The following is a 12,411-nucleotide window of genomic DNA, read 5'->3' on the forward strand; positions in this document are numbered from 1 at the left end:
ACTTTGGCTTTTCAGGGAAAGAGCCCACGGCTCAACTCAAGTGGGCAGTGACAGATGGGAAGATAAAGGTGAGAGTTTCTTCAGGCCTGGAGTGTACAGCTTTGGATAGTCCTTTGAAAAACAAATGAAGTGTTACGTACCTCCAAGATTTCAAGCAGTATCATCGTTACATATGACATCTGTCATTAACTTTCGTGCTTCTCAGAGCTGGCTATAAGAATAGGACACAAAAAGGCTTAAATCATTAGCCTTGGATTAACCAGGTTTGGGTTTGTGGGATCTACTTAAACTGACCTTTGAAAAAACTAGCAAAACAATAGTTGAGGTATGTTTATGTGTGAGTTCTACGTTAAGAAAAGTCCTAAGGAGGTGGGAGCTGCTGAAAGGCTTGGAAGGCATGTACCTGAACACTCAGCCTTGGCTGAAAGGCAGTTTATTATGTTTTTCACTCAAAATTTCAGACTGGTCTTGTGGTTTGCTAATTCCTTTTCAACACCACTCTTACGGGATTGACTATTGCATCAGCTGTCATACTCTCTGAGGTTGGTTGACGAATTCTGTCAGCTTTCAGACCCCCAGTCTGCAGCTGGCTGAACGCCGCTCAGCTCATTTGCAGCTCCACACTACGCTGAGCTGTTTGTATTCTGGCAAACTTCTGCTCACACAGTCACAGCTTGCAATTTTCACTGCTTATCAGTTAGCAGAAAAACGGCAGCTTACAGGCATGGGTCAGAGAAAGAGAACACACGTTTTGAGTATAGGGTTTTTTTTTTTCCATGCTGTCTGGGCAAACTCTGCTATCAGTTTAATAAGTGAGAAATCCCTACTTTTGTCCCTCTTCACCTGCGAGCCCGTGAACGCAAGTGGAGACTACTGGTGGTCGTGTACAGTTACCCTCGAGAAGAACACCAGCGCTCCTGCGTTGGGTGCTCTCCTAGGGTTTTTAGCAGAAGCAGGGGTGGCTGCTAGGGTCACCCCGGCTTTTGAAATACGGCCAGCGGCCGGCGCTGCCCCGGCGCTCCCCGATGGGGGTCCGCCCTGGCCGTAACCCACGGGGCCGTGCAATAGCGATAGCGATAGCAAAGCAATAGCAAAGCAACCGCAATCACAATTCCCGCCCCGGTTCACGCCTGCCTTGGCCCCGGCCACGGCCCCGGCCGCCTACGAGTCCCAGAAGCCTTCGTGCCGCCCACCCGTGCCGGTGCCCGTCCCCCCCGCCCCCCATCCCCGCGGAGGCCGCCGGGGCTTGTAGTCGCGCGGCGGGGGCCGGGAGAGGAGGCGGCGGCGGCGGCGGCGCTCCGCCCCGGGGGAGGGACGGCGCAAGGCGTGGGGGGGACACGGGAGACAGGTACCCGCGGGCGGCCCTGCCAGGCGCCTTCTCGCTGCGGACGGCAGCCGGTTCCGCGACGCGGCGGGACGAGCTGGGAGAGCGGCGGAGCGCGGCGGCCTCCCGCGGCGGAGCAGCGGCCTAGGGGCGCCCCTAGCGCGGCGGCGGGCTCGGGCGCCGAGGGGGGCCGCGGCCGCCGGGGGTGCGGCACCGGCAGAGCCTGCCGAGGCGCACCGCGCCGGGCCGGGCCCGCTCCTCGCCGCTTGCTGGCGGCGCGGCTCCCCCCAACCCCACCCGCGGGAAGGGACGGGGCGCGGCGGGGCCGCCGGCCGGCAGCGGCGGTGCGCGGAGCGGCCCCCCGAGAGAAGGGAGCGGCGGGGCGCGGGAGTCGGCGCTGCCCGCCCGTCGGCTGCGCCCCAGCGGAGCATGCACTGACTCGCTGCCTCGGTTCGGAGCCATCCCAGCCGCCGGGGTGCGCGTTGCATGGTGTGGGGATACACGGTCTCGATAATAAATGATAGAGGATACAATGACTTTGCTGTCTCTGCTGGGTCGGATCATGCGTTACTTCTTGCTTAGACCGGAGACCCTGTTCTTGCTGTGCATCAGCCTGGCCCTGTGGAGTTATTTCTTCCACACGGATGAGGTGAAAACCATTGTTAAGTCCAGCAGGGATGCGGTGAAGATGGTGAAGGGCAAAGTGGCCGAGATCATGCAGAATGACAGGCTCGGGGGGCTAGACGTGCTGGATGCAGAGTTCTCCAAGACCTGGGAGTTCAAGAGCCACAACGTGGCTGTCTACTCTATCCAAGGCCGGAGGGATCACATGGAGGACAGGTTCGAAGTAATCACTGACCTGGTGAACAAGACTCACCCCTCCATCTTCGGGATATTTGATGGGCACGGAGGAGAGGCAAGTGCTCAGCTGGAAAAAAAAAAAACAAACAAAAAACAAACAAACCGAAAAAAAGAGGGTGGGGGAGGATGGTTCCAGGGCAGAGAATGGATGTGTTTTTGCCCACCAGGTTTGTGTAGTTATCTTGAGACATTGTTTGGGGCAGTTGTTCCTTGGGTTTGGTTTTTTTTTGGGGGGTGGGGGTGGGGTGAGGGGAAGTCTCTAAATAAGGAGAGGGAGCAATACTCCATTCCCTTTATCTCTCGTTAGCCCTTCCATGATCGGCGTGGTGTAAATGTGTTTATACCCCCTCTGCCCCTTAGAGTAGTAGTAAAGGTTTAATTGAAGTAAGAGCCGTTGGAGGTGGCTCTTACGTGCGTGGAATAACGATAATGAGTACAAACTCCCTGGAGTCATCTTTTGTTACAGCAAAGTGTGGTGTGATCTGATTTTGGCACGGGACTGGTCTCCCCCTCCTGTCAGGAGCTGTGCTCATCAGCAGTGGTTAGAGAGGAGCCCTCTTAAAGGCAGGCATGTGTGCAGCCTTAAAGCTGGTTGTGCGTAAAACACGTTTTTGCAGTAATTCACTCTCCTGTGAGGATCAGCGAGTTGCTAAGCATGAGTATCATGTTTGTGAATTGCATGTAGTTTTTAAGTCATCACAACTGTGCTGTTGTACTTGTCCCCTCCCTAGTGGAGAGCCAAGAAAACTGTCATTTTGAAACTTTCTGACGTTTAACCTCTTAACTTTTTTAGGCAGGGTGATTTTTGTTAAGCTGTGCTGTGTAATTAGATTACAGCTTGATGGGGTACTTCATTTATTACAGATGACAAATGTTGAAACTTTATAGCTTCCCCTTCATTTAGGATTGTGGTGCTGCCACGTAGCTTTTTGTATAGCACAGAGCACATGTTTCATAACTGTGGAAAAGGACAAAGAATTTGTCCTTGTGTGACAAATTAGCTCCAGCAACCGTTATGCCGGGTATGAGATGACCTCACAGGTTTTGCTGGGATGATGGAAGTTGGAGAGAAATGTTGAAGTTTTTCACGTAAGTGCTCCTGCTGAGGAGGAGTAAGGCAGCAAGAGAGCTTGGGTGCTCCTCCAGCTGCTTTCACAGATCAAATAGTCAAAGTCCTTCCTAGAAAAGCATTGGCAGTGACCAGATACTGATGGAGCACAAGGATGGTAGCTGCTGCCCTTCTAAACCTGCAAGTGCTGCCTGAAAAATCCAGGCCTTAGGCACATAATCAAAAAGCTGCTCTTCTGCTGCCTGCATGGTTGTAAAGGGAGTCAGTCATCTGTCCTGCTGCTGTCTCACAGTGTCAAGGGTTTTGCCCCCTTTAAAATAATGCAAGCACTTTGGATATGGAAAATTGTTAGCTTCATTAAAAATTCTGGTTGTGAGCCTGTTTTCCATTTTATGTCTGGTCTGAATGGGGGCACAGTTGTGCCAACTCTTACTGGCATACTTGCGCCAGTTCACTATTCCTTGGCCTTTGAGGAAAACAGGCAGAAATGTATATGTATCGCAAACTGGTACACATCCGCTCCTGAAGGAGTACTAGCTCTGATCGTGTATTTGGTACATCTGGCTCTCTTGTTTTCTGAGGCTTTGGACAGGAGGTGCTTGCGCTCTGTCTTCTGCCTTCTTCCCTTTTATTTAAATTGACAGTTTTCCTTGTCCAAACTGATCAGCCAAACCAACTTTGCTGGAATATGTGTCATGTTTTTAAACAGTATTATGAGATCGTTACAGGTAGAATTATGATACATACGCTTAGACTTTGGCATTGTGAAAGGGGGATCTTATTTCTTCCTTTAATTTTGTATCATATATGTATCTTGCCCTACACTTGATTGCAAACTCGGTATATTCAATAATCCGAAACTAACACAGAGCATAGCTAAATGACAAGAATGTGCCCTACACATATTTTTTGCATGTTTGTTTTGTTGCTGATCTACATCTGTACAATATATTAATAATATGGGATCTGTGGAAAGCTCATTTTCTTTTGTTTTCTGATTCCTCAGAACTTGCTTTAAGTGATTCAGTGACAAAGTATGAGGCTTCTACATGAGGCCTCTCATTTTGAAAGGTTTAGCAGATCTCTCTTCCAACCTTACTAAAGTTAATATTTTAAAAATATGTGTATCTGGTATCTCTTACTTATCTTTCTAATGAAATCCTGAGATGTTCTTAGTGGCCTTTACTCCCACAGAAATAGGTGCCTAATCATACAGGACATAACTAGTTTCTAGCTTTAGATTTTAGGTAAAACTGATCAGAAGAGCATGAACTGTGTGTTGTGCATACAGCAAAAAATAAATTACGAAAAATAGGTTTTAGTCTTAGCAGGCTTTGTAGTTTTGAGTAGAAAAGAGGGGAAGGAAAAGAAATAGACAAAAATTAATGCTCTTATTTAATCCGTAGTACATAATATTAGATTTCAGGTCTCTATCTGAATTGGTTTTCTGAATGTCTTGTTTTATTATTTTTTTTTAAAAAAAGTGAGAAACACTTTATCTACGTATGTAGCAAAGCCTCTGTGAAGATTAAATTTTCCAAATTGGCTCCCATCAAATTTCTTCAGGTGTGTATAAAGAACAAAGAACTGCTAGTCTCTGGAGTTACATGTGAAGCAAACTGTTCTATATGGGGAAAAAACTGTTTCTCCAAACAGACAATATCACAAATGAGATGCTAGATTAATTCTTTCTAGCTATATACAAGGGAGTGTGTCTCCATTAATTACTTCCTGCCATATTATGTTGAAGTGGAAGGATAGAGAAGCATGATTCAAGTAATGCGAATTACTGTGTAGTGCTAATTTATGAAGATTTCTGGGTTTTGCTTAAATCTTGCCAATGCTTTGCATAAATTCTACTTTTCTGTTATGTCATTTCCTCTTCCATCTTACAATTTTAGCCTGAATAGGTTGGCAGCCATTTACTTAAATTTTGTGGCTGGCTTGATGAGAAAGCAATAAGCAAAAATAATTATTAATGCTCTCTGTTACAGCTAAGAATCTGGTGTGCTGCTGCAATTACTTGCTAAGGGCAATAATATTTCCGAGATAAAACTCGATACATGGTGTGTCGTACAGTCCTCCTTTTATAAAAAGTTAGTTTGTTTCTTGAAGATTGAATAATAATAATGATGCAGAACAGGTAGAGGGCAAAGAAGTAGACTTAGAATGAAGAATAGTGTCTGCCTGTTGTCTCACTCAGTTACTTTGGCCAAAGGAGTCCTCAAGGTGATCTAACTTAGAATCAAAAAATAAGAGAAGAAAGTATTTGTCTGTACTCTCGATCAGCTTCTTTATAAGGCTTAAAAATGGCTTGAGTGCTTCCCCCCCCCCCCCCCCCCCCTTCCCTTTTTCCTTTATTTAGAAGTTTTGGGGCTGTCTAGACTGGAAAATTGAGAAGTGGCAAACTACATAAATGATAAAATAACAAACAATAAGCTTGAAAGCTGAGCAAAGGAAAGGATTAGAATTTTTTAACTATTTCAACTAGCAATTACTAAAGTGTTCTTTTCTCAAATATTTAAGGTTTAAGCACTCAGTTTAATGAGGTCTCAGTATTAGATAAGAACAAAGTAGCTCAGCTACCATCTGCAGTTTTATGGTTATGGCTTTGTTGCATATCATTGGTTTTTCCTAACCCTATGAGGTGAAGACTTTAAAAATAATTATAGTAATAGATAGTACCTTATAGGCCGCCTGTGCTTGTTTGCAGTCATAAACTGATGCGGTTAATGACGGTGGGAAATTAAAGTTCAGTAACTGTCTCATAAAAAATGTCTTGCTCTTTTTATTTCTCTTAGCCTCCTTAAATAAGAACACGGCAAGGCTTGTTCCTTACGATCTGTAGGTGTGGAGAAGAGCATTTTGCATTATGTAATTGGTTTTTAGAGTTGCTGATACAGTGTTGCACTATGTGAAATACACCTTATTTTTATTCATAGTGTAGGGCAAGATTGGGGAGCTTAATTGTGAAAGGAGGCAATTTGCTGTATAAATGGCTAATGTTTGTAACCACATACAGAATCACGTCATGCTTTGTGTGCCCCAGGACCTTGAAATCAGTGGCAGGAACTGTTGGCAGAAGTCTCTGGTTACTGATTAACTGACAAAGACAAAAAAAAAAAAAGGAAAGGTCAGAAGATAATGGTGAGAGTCCTTACTGGTGTTGTCTGAGACTATGGAAACGTGAATGCTGAGGTAAGGCCCGGAGAAGAGGGCACTGCGCCAGCTGTGTTTGAATGAGCCTGCTGTGCATTTAAAATACAGGTACTTGAAAGCATGATTAATTCCTCCCCAATTCATTGGGGTGAACTTGCTGTCGACTTCAGGCCCGCCGCAACAAACAAGTTGATGTGAGGTTAGGCTGGGAAGGGAACTTCTGAAATGCTGTGTACTGTGGTAATAGCTCGTGTGCGTGTTCTCTTCCTTTAACGAATATGAGATGACTTAGTCCACAGTGAAGGCAAACGAGTAAACTACCATAAATGTACCAAACTTGTGAGGATATCGGCAGAGCAGCTGTAAATCACACTGTCTGAATAGGACATGGTGTCTGTACTCTTGTGTTCGTGCCAGTTAACGTGATTTTTTTAGCCCCTTCACAAACTGATGACCTGAACTGTAGGCTGTGCTATGATGATGAACATCTTTTCAGGCATTGATGGGGGAAATCTATTCCATTTAATTGGAGATGATAGTTGACAGTTTGAAGATAATGTTTGCCTTCTACTGAATACGGACTAATGAGCTAATATTTTTATTTTGATGATCTTTGGATTTTTTCATTTTTCCTAGTTTCTGATCCTAATAGCAGAAGGTGATTACACTGTGTTGAAAGAAGAGAAAGCTAACAAGTTGGTGTTTTTCTAGATTTATCTGGAGCAGCTAATTCTAAATCAAAACCTATTCCTCTGATACTGAACTACTTAAGCAAACTTAGTGATGAAAATTTATCTATCATACTTTTGAGTAAAGGCCATTAAGGATTAATGGCTTGAGATTTTATAAAATGTAAGAATAAATCAAAAACAGCTTTGAATTTTTATGGATGTTATAGCCTAGTTGTGAGGCGAAGCCTTTGAGGCTTTGCAGTTTTAAAAAGAAACTGCTGGGATGGTTTTCCTTTTATAGTAATTTCCTTCAGTTTCTAATCTAGAATCCTCTGCAAAGTGCCTAAATGTTTGAATAAATATTTACATAGGTGAGGTCATGTTGATATGCAAGTCTCAAATCTGCTTATAAATTCCACATCAGTGGCCTAAAATATAAGCCAAAATGATATATAGGAACATTTCTGGCATTTCATTTAATTTATCCAAGTTTTCATTCTTGGATATCATGTTACAGGGTTATGATTTTCACCCTACAAAACCATGCTTATTTGATTTTAGGTCTACACTATATGCTCATTCGCTGTACAAAGCTGTGACTTAAAATTGATTAAAATGGTGTAAAAATATGTAATTGGAAGTAGGAACTCTTATCGCTGCCATTCACAGCTCTGTCATTGGGTGTTGAACTGAGTCTTTTTCAATTTTTATAAAAATCAAAAACTCAATTAATTTTAAATGTAGTCTGCCAGCTTGGCTTGAATCAGTGCTTCCATGTTTGGGCACACAGGCCACCAGCTGATTGCCACTGGTTTAATTAAATCAATTTTGATTCTTAGATGCTTTCAGATTATGAAGGCCATTTAAATTTCTCCATGAACTTGAGTAACTCAGACTACTCCATAGGAAGCGTTTGTGTGCGTGCTCTTGCTGCGTGGTCAATGCCCGCCAGCTTATCCATCGCCGTAGGTGGGGAGGATATTTCACAGCTACTGAGCAGGGATGTTCAGAGTGCAGTTATTAGAGTGCCTGGTGCTTTTTAACTTGATACCCTGCGGTTGCACTCTTGGGGCCATGCCCTTAGATATATAAGCAATCTCTAAAGATGGATCAAGGCTCAGAAATGAGCAACATCTTAAATTGCTTTAAAATGTGCTGATTTGTGCTTCTGATACTGCTTACCGTGCAACATAGGCAGCGGTGAAGAATTAGCTAGTCCTGCTTAACCTGGTGTCCAGCCTGGATGTATAATAAGCAAATTTAAATGCAGTTTTGGGGCAGTAGGATTTTGATCAATTCCGTTCTGCAGGTCAGGAGCTTGAACATTTTTGTGTTTAGTAGTGTGAGAGAAAGAAAATTTTGATTCTTCTGTCATGGGGGTTTAGCTAAAACAGCAGATTGCTCTAGCTCTGTCTTCAGTGTCATGCTTTCAGTATCTCTTTTGGACCAGAGTGGTATTTCTCCTTCCTCCCTTTTGTTAGAGATCCAAATATTCATGGTGTAAATTGTTGCTTAAAACTGAGTTTTGGCTTCTGGCAGCTTTCACTTTTTAAAAGCATCCATATGCCAGGAGGTTGTTGGCACTGTCTTGGCCCTGTAGGAAGGCCCTGTACTAGTTGATGGGTTCCCCTGCACTGGATGTGGCACTTCTCAATGTTCTCTTGCTCTCAGGACCCTTCAGCCCTGACCACCTTCACCTGGCCCATCTAGCATGCTTCCTCAGTGCATACTTATTGCCTTCACAGATGTGAAACTACAGGCAGTGCTGTACCATTCCCCCATACCCAGGAGCCTTTGAACATGCGGATCTCTTCAGAGTCATGTGCAAGATTGGTCAATTTTTGTTACCCAGAAAGGCAATCCAAATATAACTGGCACTAATGTTTCTCGGGTCTCAAGGTTTGGGACTTGTGCTTTGCTTTAAGCCAGCATAGATACTGATAGGTCTAGAAAAAGGAACAAAATTCTTATGTACTCCTTCTGTAGTGTCCTTTCGTTTCAATCTACACCCTTGAAAGGAGAGTTCCCAAAACTAATTTAACGGCAGCAGCTGCTATAATTATGCACAGAAAATCATACGCCTCTAGCTCCGCTTCTTCACTATAGTATTTGTTAAAACCTTGAAGTTTAAGTGAACTCACCCACCCTTTGGACCCTACTGCCACCCTCCCTACTCTGTGCCCCCGCAAAGCAAGCCTATTTATCCACACATCCATGTCCCTGCTGTCCAGGCAACCTTGTGACCATGCTTTTGTACCTGAGCATCCCATGAACCTTACTTCTGCATCCATTCAGGGGATGTTCTACCTCAACAAGCTGTGCCCTGTTTGCCCATGCCGGCCCTTGGGTCTTTGCACCAGGTAGGTCCTTGCATGTGCTGGGACCCAAGCAGACACCGGAGGAGCTGTACAGCAGCACTGGGGTGCTCATCCTGCATCTTGGGCAGGATGCCAAAGACAAGCCGTAATATGAGCTGTGGCTTGTACCGTGTGGAACATCTGTGGTGATTAAAATGATCTGCATGTTCCTAGCAGTGTGTGTGCGTGCCGCGGTTTGAAAGTCTCTGTAACATGTTTGGGAACATATGCCCTGTGCCACCATCATCTGAAATAGGGACTAGATATGAGAGTGAGGCTCTTTTTCTTTAAAACAGCTTTTATAACTATCAGTTCCCTTCAGCTGCTGGTGTCCTAGTCAGGTTTGTTATCACCAATGTTCAGTGTCTCTGTTGCTAGATACCAGTCTCGCTGGACAGACCAGTTTCTCTGGCTCAAGGCCAGCCCAGGAGATCTTCCATGTAAAAGAAGATCATGAAGATTTAATGACTCTTTGTCTTTATTAGCCCTGTAGAGTTTCAGTTCACCCCAAAGATAATAAGACAACAAAGACGACAGATAAGGCAAGTCCAAAAGGAAGTTTCTATCCTGACAAAGATGTACGTACAGAAGCTTGTGATCTCCAGGCCTTTATAAGTCATATGCAGAATCAGTAGTTGCAGCAAGTTGGAGCATTTCTTTCTTTTGGGCTGTTTGTGTGCTTTTACTCCTGATGGTTAGCTAGTGTTAAACACTTTAGCTAGTGTTTTTCTTAAAGAAGTTTAAAACTTACTGCCAAATATAGAGATTTCATTTGAAAGCAGCAGAGCTTTAAAAAAAGTAAATTTCACTGCAGTTTAGAAGAAGAAAGGTTACAGATGCCAGAATACTAATAAATACTTGAGTCAGGGTAAGTAGAGGAGATTGGGGTAAACTGTAGTTTAAATAACGGCCCATTTATGCCCTAAGGCCTGATATTTAGATGTCACGGCTGTTCCTGAACTGGCATAAGTGAACTACCTTGATTACATTCAACAAATAAAAAGAACAGTAAGTGCTTCTTAAGACTAGACTTACAGGTCTAGAGTAATTTGGAGGCCATAAAATAATCTGAATGGAAAAATCTACCTTTCTTTCTACTCTTGTAGAAAAGTTATTCCAGGGGAGTAGCTGTTGGGTGGTTACGTACAGCACTGAGCTGGACAGGAGCTTGGGCTCCAGGGAGAGCAGGGGCCGAGTTGTTGAGTGATAGAGCAAAGCGGGCGAGGGGAGTGGAAGAAGCGTCTCTCTTTCGATTGGGTGCCATAACAAACTTCTGAGAGCTGCTGCTGATACAAATTGATTATGATGCTGAAACATTGCCGCTTCTCATCATCTCCGACCTTGTCTGATTCACAGCTGTGTGAGCAGCTGACATCTCCAGCCAGACAATCAAAGTACGTGTTTTAACTGCTAAACCACAATGCAATTATCCATAGCATGTCATGTCGGCAAACCTCAAAGCTCCCCTAGAGAAATGAACATTTATTTGCATTTACTTTCAGCTCTAAAATGTTATCCCTTGCAAATTTTCTCATTGTCATAAATGTTGAAAAGGCGCTTTTTTTTTCCAAAATCCCCTTCCAGGGTAAACATTTGATTTTATTAAGTTCTGTTATAATAGATGAAGCTGTCATACCATACTGCTTTCAATCAATATGCTTTTTAATGTAATAAATCTCTTTCCTTTTTTATTCTCTACCAGATAGAAAACTGCTGGAGGGCATGAAACATTTCTTCTGATAAGTGAAAGTGCGTGTCCCATAATATAGTTCTCTGGTGTGCCACGGCTCGCTTGCACTTCTTTAAACGTGCATTTTAAATGGGAACATGATTTATTTGCAGGTAGTCTGTGCTTGGACTGAACCTCAGAATTGCCTAAACTTTCCCTGAAATGTATGTTACCTCCAAACACACACTGAAGCTGAGGTATTGAAATATCTGACTGTGGCCAGCATTAAATAAAGTGTCTGTCCAAGCTGTGTGCTTCAAGAGTGGAAACTTAGTGTGGGAGTAGGAGGAAGGGGTGGACGAAATATGCTTGTCTCCTTAGTTTTCTTAATATTTATAACCCTGAACTTTCATTTACTTTCCTGAATTTGAGTGAATGGTTTTTTCTAGTTTTTCTAGCCTTTTTTTAAAGTTTAAGTCTTTTTAGAATGTGATATCCCTAGAAAATATAATTTTCTACTAAGTAATAACAGTGGACCACGTGAGCTTTGCAAAACAGAATCTGGTGGTCAGAAGAGGGAACTGAGAGATAGGGAAGCATTATTTTATGACTATATCCTTGAAGAACTGAGAGAACTGAGTGACTGATAAAAGGGAACATTCCACCTCAGAAGATGCTGAAAGCTGAAAGTATGAAGTCGAGCAGAACAACTAGTTGGGATGTTTATGCATGTTGATAAGAATTGAAACTAAGTGTCTTTTAGGTGAACTATCTTCATTATAATACTAAAAATCATGCCTGTAGGTCAGAAAGCCCCTTACTCAAATAAGCCCCTGACTCTGAGCATGCTTGGCAAATTTAAAGGGAGCTATACCTTTAAGATGAAGTAAGAAGGAAACTAACCAATGATCAGCTGGGGGTGTGTGGATATTAGCTGTGACTGACACACTGAACTGTATAAATCCCTTGTAGTTTCTCAGTGCAGGTGCTAGCTTTGTGGAGTTACCAACAAACACCCATCTTGGCACAAATATGAAATGAATGAAATACTTTGTGCATTTTGGTGCTTTGCACACCAAGTGAGCGAACCTACTTTTGGGAAAACAGATGCATGGGACACTATCTAGGTTGTAGAAGGTGCTTTTAATGGTTTTAATCTGACATACATGTGATGTGGTTACAGTGGGTTTATTTCTGCTGAGAGCAGGGAGGTTGGACAGGAATCTGGGTGATGCCACTGAACAAAACTTCATTAGATATTTATTCCTGATCACCCTAAGTTTGGCCCTTTATTGGTATGG

At 43.5% G+C, this 12,411-nt stretch overlaps 1 protein-coding gene across 4 annotated transcripts in view; it reads left to right on the top strand.

Annotated features, from left to right (window-relative positions):
- Nucleotides 1–1,312: 1,312 nt before the first annotated feature.
- Nucleotides 1,313–12,411, top strand: part of PPM1L (protein phosphatase, Mg2+/Mn2+ dependent 1L) — a 111,793-nt gene continuing 100,694 nt past the window's right edge. For 2 of the 4 annotated variants that reach the window (XM_075098565.1, XM_075098566.1), the window contains exon 1: nucleotides 1,313–2,240. In XM_075098565.1, the coding sequence (XP_074954666.1) occupies nucleotides 1,842–2,240 (399 nt within the window). In that variant the 5' untranslated portion in view covers nucleotides 1,313–1,841. Of the gene's footprint in view, nucleotides 2,241–6,375; nucleotides 6,522–12,411 lie in introns of those variants that run through there. The other 2 variants (XM_075098569.1, XM_075098568.1) reach the window with 2 other exon arrangements.

This window comes from Phalacrocorax aristotelis, chromosome 7 (genome assembly GCF_949628215.1).
Source record: "Phalacrocorax aristotelis chromosome 7, bGulAri2.1, whole genome shotgun sequence".
NCBI classification, from domain to species: Eukaryota; Metazoa; Chordata; class Aves; order Suliformes; family Phalacrocoracidae; genus Phalacrocorax; species Phalacrocorax aristotelis.